Genomic DNA, 15,162 nt, shown 5'->3' on the forward strand with positions numbered 1-15,162 from the left:
TTGTGACAGAGTTACGTAGTCTTCCAGCATTGAAATCGTATGAAATAATCATGAGAGTCATATGAATATTCATGTAATACATACGAAATATTCATATGAATCATGTGAAATGCTCATTTGAATCAAATTAAATTAATATTACATTACCACAGCGTTCTAGCGCAATATTTTTGTTGACGATTTACGCGACAGCTGAAATATTCGATCACCTAAATTTAAGACAGTAAACTTCCAAGACTTAAAAACCATAGGGCTACTCAATTGTTAGCATTAATCGTCAAATAAGCTTAATTGATCTCAGAGTTTTCAATTATAAAGCACTGGACATTCTTCACTTGGCAAGCAAAAATATTTAAATTGGTATTTCAAAAATTTATGTTAATGTTAAAATGTTACTAATGAGAGTACAGTTAATTTTTAAACAATTCATGTTGACGGATCCGATTAAAATACAATAAATTTCTTGAATATATAACTTGATTCAAGAAACAGTTACAATAGGAATTTTTACTCGGTTAGGTTTAAATTTGTTTAATTTTCATTAGCGCGTCAGTTATTTGAGCTTGCGAAAGTAACATCTCAATTAATTTGAAATTAACAACAACAAATCTTCACTACTTCTTTACAGTAGATAAAAAGGTGGGTAATCTTCCAATAAAACATAATAAAATTAATTCATTTCATTTCATGTTTTCAAGATGCATTTTTAATGAAATCAAAATCATGTGTAAAAAATGAAAATTTGACAAACATTGAACAACTCCTTTTTGCACTGCTCTGAATGTGAATAATGAAACGGAAAATCATCAAAATAACATTGTTCCAGGAAAACCTCATTTTGCATTTTAAAGTCATATATAACAATTTTTGATGAATACATGTGTCAATGAAAAACATGCAATGTATTCGTCAGGCTTTCAATAAAGTAATCCACAATAGTAGTCGGCACAAGAACAAAGACGGTGGCGGGAAAATGAAGCGTGTTAACATGGGCATAAACTCCACTCCACACAGGCGTAGGTTTGAATTAATTCTATCGGCGAAAATATAATTTTAAAGATTGTAATATTCTATAACCCCGGGGATGAAGCGTAAAAATATACTTTGACGTTAAGTGTGGAGCTTAAAAATGTACGAGGGAAATAAAGAAAAATAGAAAATAGAAGAATGTTATGTAATCGGGATTATATTATACCGCAAATCGGTATTATATTATACCGCAAATCATATATTTTTTGTCCCTGAGAACGGACCAAAATAATATACTTCAACTTTGGGGTTGAAGTTCAACAAATAAACTTTATTCTCGGTATGATGCATACAAAGTTTACTCTCAATTCCAGCATTAAGCACCTAATATATTCATCGGAATTTAGTATTAAGCATTAATCATAAGTTTCCCAAATCAGTGTGCAGCATAAAATTAATTTTGCGTTTAAAGCGTGAAAATTTTTCTTTGAACTCGCTCAACTCGAAACCGTAAGGGTCTGGATCATGCGGATTTCCTCGGCATTTAACAAAGCTCAAGGTTTTTCACTAAAGAATTAAGAAATCATTTGGCGATATGTTTTACGCAACTGTCCATTCATCTCATCTCAGGACGCGATTCAAAAATGTCCGTTAAAATCGTCGCTAAATTTTATTCTGTTTGCAAATGCAAATGAACAAAAATTTCGACAGATTGGGAGCTTCAATACGAAACTTAAATAAATTTTACATTTTTACGAAAATGAAAAAATATGATGTGTGAAACAAAATATGATGTGATTTTGCGATCATGTACAGAAATGCAATAGTTAAAAACTTGCAAGTCGATTTAGATGGATTCTATCTTTCTTTATTCCCTCTCAGTCTACATTTGCGAGTTTCATTAGAAAGTCAAACTTTGAGACGGAACTACAGAATGTTTTATTCGTGAAACACAAAAAGAATAACTTAAGAATTTTCATTTGAGACTTGAACTATTGGTGGAATATTTATAATGGTCTTTCTGTACATGACACAGCTTTACGTTTAGTAAAGCTGTGTGTTTACGTTTAGTCCCTAACAAAATTTAGAGTCACCCCAGCTTCTGGTAATCCAAATCAGAAGCTGCCGCGTCTGTAAATTTTCATTGGGGTAAAGCTGTGTCTGTACACAGCTTTACTAAACGAAAGCCGATTCATTACAATTTCGTTCAATTTACTGCCTGCGTAGAATTTGCATGTATAAACATTTTGTGTTTTTTGTGTTTTAAGCAAAGCATTAGCAGTATCATCTCAAGCATCAGAATTTTGGAACATACGTTCCTAAAGGAATAAAAATGAACATTGATATCAATTATTTATACCTAAATAGGTCAAAAATAATATTTAAAACATTTAAATATTAGACAATGAAGCGATTATTCCAACAGAGGTAAATAACAATTATCTCTCCTGGAATAATGACTATATTCAAATGAATAATAAATATTTTATATTAACTGTGTCGAGAAGAGCAAACCATGCTGCTTTAAATATACCTATAAATAAACAAAATATACACACTAAGATCTTTTTATACCTTTTACTCAGGCAAAAACATTGCAAAAACTTCTTTTCTGGTCAATCCATGGACCAGATTACCGGCCGCACGCATATGAATCCTGCTTCTTATCAACAAAACTCTCTACTGATGCTCTCTCTACTGATGCTCTCTCTACTGATGCTCTCTCTACTGATGCGTGCAGCAGGTAATCAAGGCACTGAGGTTGTGCTGGGAAGTGTAGCTCTTGCATGGGCAACGGCACGCAAGTTGATTCAGAACAAAATTCTGGGAATAATACGAATAGATGATGGGCAATGTGATGAATTGGAATAATCCAGATAATAATTACTAGGACTAATTAAATGAATAATCAAATGAATATGTTTTGATTAATAATAATAAATAATATAGATGAATAGCAAATGAATATGTTTTGATTAATAATAATTAATAATATAGATGAATAGTCAAATGAATAATAAAAAGAAATAATCAAGGGAAAAAAAGAGTTATTATCATGGGGATAATAAAGAGGAATAGCCAAGGGATAATGAACTGGAATTATCGTGATGTGCTAACTACTGATACGTGATAATATGTGTGGAAGATTGACAACATATAACGAGTTATGTGGAGTTGGAGTATGCATTTAAATATGACTTATGAGCCTTGACTGATGTGTGGCAGAAAGAGAGGTCAAAATACACCACGATGAGTGACCTATGGCCCTTGACTGATGTGTGTCACATTGAGAGGTCAAAATACACTACGATGCATAGCCTTTGACCCTTGACTGATGTGTGTCACATTGAGAGGTCAAAATACACTACGATGTGTGACCTATGACCCTTGGCTGATGTGTGGCAAAATGAGAGGTCAAAAAACACCACGATGCGTGACCTACGGCCTTTGACTGATGTGTGTCACATTGAGAGGTCAAAAAACACCACGATGCGTGACCTATGACCCTTGACTGATGTGTGGCAGAATGCGAGGTCAAAATACACCACGATGCGTGACCTATGACCCTTGACTGATGTGTGTCACATTGAGAGGTCAAAACCTAACCTAACCCCGCGGCCTCCACTGAAATGCGCCGGCCGGAGCTGTCAAAATATTCTTACTGTTGGAAATAGTTATGATTAAATTCAATCATTGATTATAGTAAGGTTTGTTCGGTTGCAGGGATTTGAATGCTCGAGTTTCCTTGAGCTTCTTATTAAAATCGGTTTTCGTGGAAGGAACAAACAACAAACAATAGTACAATAATTGCGTACAAAAATAGTATTTCACATGAGGTAAACAAGTTAAATACTTTTTATATACTAGTTAAATACTTTTTTTACTACTAGTTAAATACTTTACTACTTTTTTACTTTTTTATACTTTTTTATATACTAGTTAAATACTTTTTATGTACTATAATAGTTAAATATTTTTANGGAAAATTCGTAACACTAACTAAGGTAAAATTCGTACCACTAATTAAGGAGAAATTCGTAACACGAATTAAGAAAAAAATCGTAACACTAATTAAAGAGAAATTCGTAACACGAATTAACGAAAAATTCGTAATACGAATTAAGAAAAATTCCTTTCACGAATAGGTAAAAAATGGGCTTCACGAATAGATATAAAATTAGATTCACGAAAAGGTAAAAAATTAATTTCGCAAATGGGTAAAAAATCGTTTCGCGAATATGTAAAAACTACGAAACGCGAATATGAAGTAACTTCGTTTAAAGCGTTGGTCACATCAATAGGAAACGCTTCAAATGTCAGCGTGAGCCTTCACTAGCGCGAGCATTTATCCGCAGCGGTTTACACCAACACAAGATCTTCCTTTTATTTCATCTTCAATACTGAGATGAAATTTCGCATCCAGGTTACATCCGTCAACCAGTCAAAAAGAGATGAAGAAAACTGGAACATCGACATGCAATTTAAACTCAAATCATAGATGAACTCGAGCTGTGGCAGACGGTGATCAGCCTTCAAATTAATGCAGGTATGAAATTGATCACCAGTTACATAAAAATATACCAGGAAGAAATATGAATATGATCAGTATTAAATGTAAATGAAAAGGCAGTGAAATCAAAAATACGATGTACTCAAAGTGTAGGGGAATTAAGTGGTGAAAGAGAATGTTTAGCAAATATTTATACGAAATTGCACCTACCCTATAGAATGGTTGTATTATATATGGCTGTTCAATACTAATATCCTGTACGATGAAGTTGAGAAATTATTAATAAAATTATAAATTAACGAATATTATTACTATCATTTATTTAGGACAGTAACCGACTTATTTTAAAATATCTTTACAGTTGCATAATCGAAAATTGTTTTCTTTCAAGTTCGAATTTGAAAAAAATAACAAAGTTGCTATCAAGTTAAGAAAACCACTAATTTGAAGCAAACGAATAGACATTTATTTGATCACATTTACCGTGGACATCGTAAAGTTATCCCGGCCTGGTAGAAGAAAAATCAAACATGAAATGAACGGATGATGTCGTTGAAAAAGGTTAACTCTGCGTCTGTCGAGCAGAACACTGAAAGTATTCGACTGGCAGCGCAGTCCTCGGTTAGAATCCGAAAATTTATTGCAAGAGAAGAATGCATTTGCAGCGATGTCACGAATACCAAGTCCATCTTTTGCCGCCACGTCGGTAACGAAGAGGTAAAATTTCCGGGAAGTTTAGGAAACGGGATTTTTTTCGTGGGTGTCGGTATATCCGTGAGTGTCGGTTAGAGGAGAAAAAATTTTTCGCTTGCTGCAGAATTTGGATTAGTTCAGTAGTTTTACAAAGCTTTGTTTCGAAACAAACAAATAGCACGTGTTTAAATATGTCTAGCAGAATCATAAACAAACTATCATTATGATATGAGTGCTCTCACTTAAGCTTCAAACGGATAATTTGCAACTGAAAAAGCAAAGGAAAGCTAAAAACCTATTACAGGGTGCGGCGTGGGAACTTACTCTTTTAAAAAAATCACAAAGTAAAAAGTATTAAAGATAGCGTTTTAATTCTTTCTTTTTTACAAAGAGCAAAATTATTCACAGACTATCACATACTTCATATGAATCATCAATTTAAAACATAACTAACATAAATCACATATTTTAAATGTACCGCAAATGAATGACATATTTTTCGGCTATTGAATCCAGTCTGCACGATTATAAATTTAGCATACTATAACTTTTATATTTATAACTTTTTAACTTCCAGTCTGCATGCTTATAACTTATAACTTTAAATGCTAAAAGAAGATCATAACTCGCGGCCTACACTCAGAAAGATTAATGGGTCAAATTGTCCAAGTAGTGACTCACTTTCTACACGTAGCGCTGATGCACCCATTTCCGTATGGTTCTGGGTTAGGATTGATCAAACAAGGGTAAAAATTGCATCGCTATTTTGGACATTCATTAACACCCTTAAAACATTTATTTGACAAATTATATTCTATTAAATTTATTATTAAACTTAAAATTGTATTTATTATTCATTTTTAAATTTTAGCATTTTATTAAACTTAAAATTTTATTTATCATTTGTTTTTAAATTTTATCATTTTATTAAACTTGAAATTTTATTTATTATTTATTTTTAAATTTTATCATTTTATTAAATTTAAAATTTAATTGATTATTTAATTTTAAGGGGATCGGCTACCCTAAAATTTGAAAATTTTGAGTTTTTCTGTTTCTTATTTTTATTAAACCTAAAATTTCATTTATTATTTATTTTTAAATTTTATCATTTTATTAAACCTAAAATTTAATTGATTATTTAATTTTAAGGGGATCGGCTACCCTAAAATTTGAAAATTTTGAGTTTTTCTGTTTCTTATCTCATCTTAAAGGTTGTTTTCTTGCGCATCGAACAGTATAAGTATCGTCCCTGTGCGTCGAAAAATGACTTTGTGACAGCTCCTCAAAGGGAGGCGGGTTTTAGGTCCCTTAACAAAACTCTACGAGGATAAATGACGCGCTGGTCACTCCACAAAGGAAGGCCTGGCATTAAGCAGCCAATCATGGCTCTAAAGTGGGCATAGTCTTGTTTGAAAGAGCACTTTCTTACGCATCGATTGGTGGTACACCCATCTTTGTACCTCCATTTTCTACTGCACCACGCCCCATAGAACGGGGGGGTGGTGGGGGCAGCCTATAGTAATTCCTAAGGCAATAATTACGGGGCGTGACTACTAAAACTGCGAGCTGAAGCCAAACCTCTCAGTGCCCATCATGATAGCGACGTGAAAGGTGTGCAGCCAGTTGCTCCATGCCTTCCTGACTTGGTTTAAGGCTAAGTTACGGTATCTTGGCTGCGTTGAAAGAGCACTTTCTTACGCATCGATTGGTGGATGACAGGATCCTTAAAATCTGTGCACTGGCGAAAAACTTCATTACGCGAATTGGTGAAACCTTCGTTGAAAACATCGTTACACGAATCTCTGAAAAATTCGTAACACGAATTAAGGGAAAATTCGTAACACTAACTAAGGAAAAATTCGTATCGGTAATTAAGGAGAAATTCGTAACACTAATTAAGGAAAAATTTATAACACCAATCAAAGAGAAATTTGCAGCATGAATTAAGGAAAAATTCGTAACACTAATTAAGAAAAAAATCGTAATACTAATTAAAGAGAAATTCGTAACACGAATTAACGAAAAATTCGTAATACGAATTAAGGAAAAATTCGTTTCACGAATAGGTAAAAAAATTCGTCTCGCGAATAGGTAAAAAATTAGTTTCGCGAATAGGTAAAAAATTAGTTTCACGAATAGATAAAAAATTAATTTCGCGAATGGGTAAAAATTCGTTTCACGAATATGTAAAAACTTCGAAATTCGAATATGTGGAAACTTTGCATCATGCGTTGGTTACATCAATAGGAAGCGCTTCAAATGTTAGCGTGAGCCTTCACTGGCGCGAACATTTATTCGCAGCGGTTTACACCAACAATTTATTTAGGACAGTAACCGACTTATTTTAAAATATCTTTACAGTTGCATAATCGAAAATTGTTTTCTTTCAAGTTCGAACTTGAATAAATAACAAATTCAAACTTGCGATCAAGTTATGAAGACTACTAATTTGAAGCAAACGTGTAGAAATTTATTGAATCACATTTACCGTGGAGATCGTAAAGTTATCCCGACCTGGGCCTGTACTTTCAAAAAAGTTAAGAGATCGTAAGTTTATCAGCCAATCATTGACGGACTTTCAAGCAAAAATCCACCAATCATAGACAAGAAAATCGAGCGTAAGTACTTACGTTCACTTAGCGAGTTTTGAAAGTATGGCCCCAGGAAGAATAAAAATCAAGCAGGAAATGAACGGATGATGTTGAAAAAGATTAACTCTGCGTCTGTCGAGCGGAACACTGAAAGTATTCGACTGTCTGCGCAGTCCTCGGTTAGAAACCGAAAATTTATTGCAAGAGAAGAATGCATTTGCAGCGATGTCACGAATACCAAGTCTATCTTTTGCCGCCAGGTCGGTAACGAAGAGGTAACATTTCCGGGAAGTTTAGGAGACGGGATTTTTTTCGTCGGTGTCGGTATATCCTTGAGTGGATAATAATTTCCACTTTTTTGCCCAATTTGGATTAGTTCAGCAGTTTTACAAAGCTTTGTTTCGAAAAAACAAATAACACGTGTTTAAATATGTCTAGCACAGAATCATAAACAAATCATCATTACTTTATGACTGCTCTCACTTAAGCTTCACACGTATAATTCGCGACTGAAAAAGCGAAGGAAAGCTAAAAACCATCTATAAGAGAAACAATACGTTAATGTGATATAACAATCTCACAAGCCCAATATTCTTGAGTATGGTAGCTACATTGAATAGTATCATTAATTTATTTTAAGCCACGAAGTAGAATGTAATGCGATCAAAATTCTGCCAAAACATCAAAGTGAATTTGCTGCTTGGCGATAAGCAATTTTCAGAAAACCAACAAGGAATTTGAAATTCGTCTGATGTTGCTGCTTTGAAGCGTGCAACATTTTGATGCCGGAATATTCGTAGCATGATGCGACTTCGCCTTCATTATCAACATTCAAAGGATCTTAGTCACTCGTTGCTAATCAGCTTAGGAAACCACTGAACATGAAGAGAAATTTCTCAAGATAGAGTATATTTCTTGAGTTTTTTCAGTGTTTAGGTCTTAACTGAGGCTCGGAGGAATTGTGTGATGACATAAGAATGGGCTTAGCGTACGGATTGGCCGAACTTTTTAATATATTTTTTAGGAATATCAATGAGCATAACTGGGCATTTTAAAACACGTATTCTTAAATAGTGAAAAAAAAATTTTTTAATCACTTCAGTCGCTTATTTTAAAAATTATATGCAATTCTACAAGAAAAGCTGTGAACTCTGAATGAAGAAGCACCTTTTTCTGGTGGCACATACACGTAACAATTTATTCGGTATTAGACGACACAATTAGCTTGTCTATCCACGTGCGATTCTCTGGCCATTAATCGCTCGTGTATCAACAAGCGGCGCATTTAAATTGTAAACTATTCATTAGAATTTCCAAATGTTATGGTGAAAAATAAAACTTGAGTAAACTTTAGAAATTAATTCAAATAAGTAAAGACGCAGGCACAGAACGAGTTGGAAAATTTATTTCTTGGGATGTTCGTTCGGGTTTACGAATAGAGGAAAGCAGCGAGTTTTCAAAACATCTTACTGCTCGAAAGTTAGTAGCGTATATATCGTTTGAAGAAAATAGGTTTTAGTTATTTGCCAGTTATGAAAATGCCTGTCAAATTTACTGCGTACTTTCATGTGAATTATTATGGTAATTTAAGGCTATGCATTTTAAAAAAAGATTTTCACGTTCAAAACTAAATAGTTAGTCGATATAAAGCCTTCGGCTTTCGTTCTAACAATATATATTTTTGTTCAAGCGAACCGAGAACTTTGTCAATAAATTTTCAAATAGAATTCCAACAACATCAAAAACTATTCTCGATCAGTGAATAGTTTTTCTAACAACATATTCTCTAGCTTTTCTTCGTTAGTCCGCGTCTGTATCTATTCACTCCGCAACTTCTGTTAACAATCTAGGGAGCATTCAATCTCCTTCACTCCAAAAATACATAAATTAATTGGATGTTTACGCGCGTTTGGAGGATTGTTGCAATGAAGCGAGAAATTAATTTGCGAGAAGACGTTTGATGCAAGTCGGTAGACCATGCAGTTCGTCGTTTATGGCAACGCATTTCTTCTCTGCTGGTTTGTTCTTCCACGTATATCATTTGAACGTATATCTTGTTTTGCTTCAAGATGTCCTATTTACAGACGTCGTCGTATTTACATTTACATTCTAGTAAGTCAAATAAAATACGAGTTGTATTGAATACGTATATTAATTCAATGACGTTGCTCAAATTTAAGTTGAGGTGTGGAACGTACACTCTAATCGTTAAGCTCGTGCAATTTGAGTATAATTACGCTTTAATCGCTGCATTTATTCATTTGGCATCAATTTCCGTGAGTTATATTTCACTTAATTATAAAAAATCTCCTGCAACATCTCTCTTTATTAGGTGAATAGACGCGATGTTTCGCGGGAAGGCCACTAACACGTGGAAACTTGCGAGAAATTATTTCCCAAACTTTTAATAGCCTTGAGTTGTAATGTATTGGTCGTCAATCATCGAAACTTCACTTTCTCGGTGCCATTAGCATCAAAATCTTGATATCTGTTAACTTCAAAACCATTCTTCAGAACATCGACATCTTATAAAGTTAGTATCAATGTCATCAACATCGAAGCCATTAATTATCTGTACAGTAAACCCTAACTTCGATACATTTTCGACATCATCAACATGAAATTTAGTACCGAACTCGTACATTAAAATACTTAATTCGTCGCAATAGTTTTTAATATACATTTACTTCACTATTTTTATATTCACTGGAGTCAAATGTTGAAGTGTGCCATGCTTGTAAGTGCAGTATATTGTCATCACCGCGATGTCGGATTTTGAATAGCGTCATCACAATGATGTCGGATGTTAAAGTATGCCATATTATGGTATTGAAACCTGTTATAATTACGTTACGAGATCTTAGATGCCAACGATTTTATATATAGAAAATAATAAACTAATACCTCTTCGACTTGATCGTTGTTTTTTATCTCTCCCTATAATTACGGTACGAGATCTTAGATGCCCTCGATTTTATAGACAAAAAAAAATCCCTAATTTCTCCTCAACTTGCTCATTGTTTTCGGTCTCTACTTCCAGATGCCGAGTGCTGGAGTGCTCGGCCAAAGAGAACTTGCACATAATTCACTATTAATAAAGAAAATAATTCACTTGATCGTTGTTTTCGGTCTCTACTTCCAGATGCCGGGTGTTGGAGTGCTCGGCCAAGGAGAACTTGCACATCCGTGACATCTTCAGGACATTCCTGCGCATAGGACGCCTGCCTGCGCCTCAGGACGAGTCTGCGTGCGGAGGTATCCCTGACGGTCTGCGGCTGGGGGGCTTCAGGAGACAAAGCTCAGCGTACAGCAAGAATAGACCGGCACGCAGCGCGCTCAACGCCGGCATACTCGACGCGTCCAAACATGAGGTGAGAATAATAAATAATTATAATTTGTGCATTATTATTATGATTTTTATAGCCGCTCATGAAACCGGTATACTCGACGCGTCCAAGCATGAGGTTAGAACAATAATTTCTGCATTTATATTATGATTATGAGGTTAGAACAATAATTTGTGCATTTATATTATGATTATTAGGTTAGAGAACAATAATTTGTGCATTTATATTATGATTATGAGGTTAGGACAATAATTTCTGTGCATTTATATTATGATTATTAGGTTAGAACAATAATTTCTGCATTTATATTATGATTATGAGGTTTGAACAATAATTTCTGCATTTATATTATGTTTATGAGGTTAGAACAATAATTTGTGCGTTTATATTATGATTATGAGGTGAGAACAATAATTTCTGCATTTATATTATGATTATGAGGTTAGAACAATAATTTGTGCATTTATATTATGATTTTTTATAGCCGTTCATGACGTGCCGGCATAGTCGTGGTGTCAAACATGAGGTTAATTAGAACAATGGTTCCTGAAATGGTATTGTGATATTTTTCAAGACTCTTTTGGCGCCAGAATATTTGAGACGCCCAAACATGAGATAAAATGAATTATTTTTTAACTTACACTTTGTTTTGGCATTGTTCATAACTGTGTGGCGATGCCGGTGCGGTCTACTCGTACAAGAATAGAATAGAATAGAAGTGTCGGCACTGAAGAAATAGGCCCATGGCCTGTTGCCGATTCTTGTACTTATCGTGACTTGATTCACAAGGGATACAGTCTTTGGAACCCGATCTTTCCGTAACTGACGATTGATCGTGTGTTTCATTAACGAATATTAAGCTTACATTGCAAAATTTTCAGATTTTTACCAGCGACGCGAATAATCTGTCGATTATGTATCCCGCTAGAATTGAATTTCGGGAAGATTTATTAATAAAGCTGAAGAAGCTTCAACGAGGTCTTCCAAGCCATTAATTTTGTTATGAATTTCATTAACTTCGAGCCCATAATATTCCCCCAAAAAATTTCTAGCGGAAGCTGAGTGGGCTTATGTTTAGCTATTCAGTGGCCGTCGAAAATCGGCTTAAATTTTCAACGCAATTATTGATGCACAATCAATCCCTGTTGAAGATTTAAGACACAACAGCAATTTTTTACACAAAAGCAATCAAAGAGAAATCAGCCTGAACAGCGCCGTCTATTATATAAGGTGAACAACGTTTTTTTGTGGCCAGAGTGAATGAAATTTAATCTTAACTGAAAACACTGCATTATCAGTCACAATCAAGTTCTGATTTCAGTTAGGGAGGTCAGTGGGAAAAGCCAGTTCTTGATGTTGGTGGCATAAATTTGAAGGAACATGCAGCACATTTTGCTATGTTCAGTAGAATAAAAAAAATCCTGATTAAATTTTCGATAATATAATTGAAATCATCGTGCGTAGAAAAAAATTACGATTTCCTGATGAATTTTTACCGGGCGTTGGAATTAGCACACTCGGTAGCTAAAGTTCTGATCCCCAGGGCCCATACTTTCAAAAAAAGTTAAGAGATCGTAAGTTCATCAGCCAATCATTGACGGCCTTTCAAGCAAAATCCACCAATCATAGACAAGAAAATAAAGCGTAAGTACTTACGTTCAATTAGCGAATTTTGAAAGCATGGCCCCTGGCCTTCTTCGCTCACTAGTTCTCAATTCAACTTCCTAGATGCAGGGTTTCATCGTAACAAAGCCTGCAATAATTAAGTTCATAATTTAATAATAATAATCAAGTTAATTATTTATTTATTTATTTACTTGATTAGACTGCAACACCCCCTGCATAGTCCTTCATTTTGGAACACAATTAGTTTTTAGATTTCTATGCAGGCAGTCACCACAGGTGCTTGCGTTAAAAGACATCCGAATTAAGATCAGCAATACCGTTTATTTTCCTGTCAAAAATGTTAAGCAAATGTTTCTACATTTTGACTTGTGGGACTTAGATAAACTAAACAATTGAAGGCCTATTCATCTGCACAAAAATTTTTTTTTATTTAAATAAAAAAAATCGTAAAGGGCTACATCGTCAACAACAGGTGTTTCCGAATGATTTAATAGGATGAAATCATTATTATTTTCAAAATCATTACTAAAATGTTCTGTTGTAAATTTTATATCAAAAGACACGATGTAAAATATTTACAGATTTGATATCCGGTAATTTTCTCAATCAATTTCCAAAATTTGATGCAAGGTATTAATGTGCTTGAAAAAAATTTCAACGAAATTTATGGTTTCTAAATTGATTCGAATATCAATTCAGTGACTCTTAATAAAACACAAACGTAAGCTGGATTACTCACGACAGAATAGTGCCGTCAGCTGGATTACTCACGACAAAGCACTGTCGTCAGCTGGATTACTCACGACAAAGCACTGTCGTCAGCTGGATTACTCACGATAAAGCACTGTCGTCAGCTGGATTACTCACAATAAAGTACTGTCGTCAGCTGGATTACTCACAATAAAGTACTGTCGTCAGCTGGATTACTCAGGACGAGGTAGGGACTTTAGCCGCTCATTACTCCCATCCAGTGGAACATATGAAGCTGAGAACTGTCATAAAATAGTACTTAGAGACCTCATTAGTGATTTATACGCCAGCTTGTCGTATTTTGGTGATTCTGTGGTAACAACGAAGCCAAGGACTGGAGTCTCAATTTAGAGACACATACTGGAATGCAGTAATAAGTAATAATGATAATAAAAATATTATTAATAATTAATAATAATATGTATTAATAAATGTAATAATAATAACGATATTATTAAAAATAATAACAATATTAATGATAATTGTAGAGCGTATGAATTTCCGTAGCGAATGACAGGCGACTAGCAAATAACTACGAAAAATTTATCTGCATATTCATCGTAATTCAATTTTCCCATAGTCTTTCAGGGTTTTTATTACAATCTAATATATCTTTCATTAATATTAAATACTGATATCATTAAAATTGAAAGAGACATCATTCAACTTTTATACCGATAGTACCTGAGCCGAAACTTTAATTACCGAAGGCCTCATAACAGTTAAACCTGATCCTTAATAACGCGTCGGTAAACCCAAAGCGAGAAAAGACTTCGTAATTACGTCACCTTCGTTTGATGAGGACATCAAAGCGCTATAATTAGAAAGTGCGAACTGCCTTTTGGCTTCAATTTTGCTGTTAATAACAAGTAAAACGTTTCATTAATTAATTCATTGGCAGCCGCAGAAAATTATATTCGAGTTACCTGTACTGAACAGTGAACAGTACCTTGAATTTAGGCCTGCTTCAGTAAATAACAATCAGAAAAATGAGTTAGGCAGTTGCCTGTATTGAACAGTGAACAGTACCTTGAATTTAGGCCTGCTTCAGTAAATAACAATCAGAAACATGAGTTAGGCAGTTGCCTGTATTGAACAGTACCTTGAATTTAGGCCTGCTTCAGTAAATAACAATCCGAAACATGAGTTAGGCAGTTGCCTGTATTGAACAGTACCTTGAATTTAGGCCTGCTTCAGTAAATAACAATCCGAAAAATGAGTTAGGTTTTGTTCAAATAGTGATGCACTGTTCGCCTTTGTGTAGGTCACCCTGACCCAGAGTGGCCCGCAAACAGGCGTAGATCAGTGCTACGTCGGCTCTCAGCTCGTGCTGTGAGGAAGAAAGCGTTTCACTCTCGGGACAACGGTACCCGTTAATTGTTTTGAGTGTTCAGTGATTGCGCACGAATCTAGGGAGCTGATGAGGAATTTGATGAGGAACAATAGAGTGGGAGGGAGAGAGAACGAATACACTCACTGAGTGGGACTGAGAGGGGACGAACACACTCACTGAGTGGGAGTGAGTGAGGACGAATACACTCACTGAGTGGGAGTGAGTGAGGACGAATACACTCACTGAGTGGGACTGAGAGAGGACGAATACACTCACTGAGTGGGACTGAGAGAGGACGAATACACTCACTGAGTGGGACTGAGAGAGGACGAACACACT

The 15,162-nt window shown here is 34.7% G+C and overlaps 1 protein-coding gene across 1 annotated transcript in view; it reads left to right on the forward strand.

The window, feature by feature from the left end:
- The window catches only part of LOC108676172 (ras-related protein Rap1-like), a 47,597-nt gene extending 32,771 nt beyond the window's left edge, over positions 1-14,826 (forward strand). The window contains exons 2-3 of the mRNA XM_018164224.1: positions 10,910-11,138; positions 14,755-14,826. Coding sequence (XP_018019713.1) covers positions 10,910-11,138; positions 14,755-14,826 — 301 coding nt within the window. The remainder of the gene's footprint in view (positions 1-10,909; positions 11,139-14,754) is intronic.
- The last annotated feature ends 336 nt before the right edge of the window (positions 14,827-15,162 follow it).

The sequence above is a fragment of the Hyalella azteca genome, unplaced genomic scaffold, assembly GCF_000764305.2.
Source record: "Hyalella azteca isolate HAZT.00-mixed unplaced genomic scaffold, Hazt_2.0.2 contig10698, whole genome shotgun sequence".
NCBI lineage: Eukaryota > Metazoa > Arthropoda > Malacostraca > Amphipoda > Hyalellidae > Hyalella > Hyalella azteca.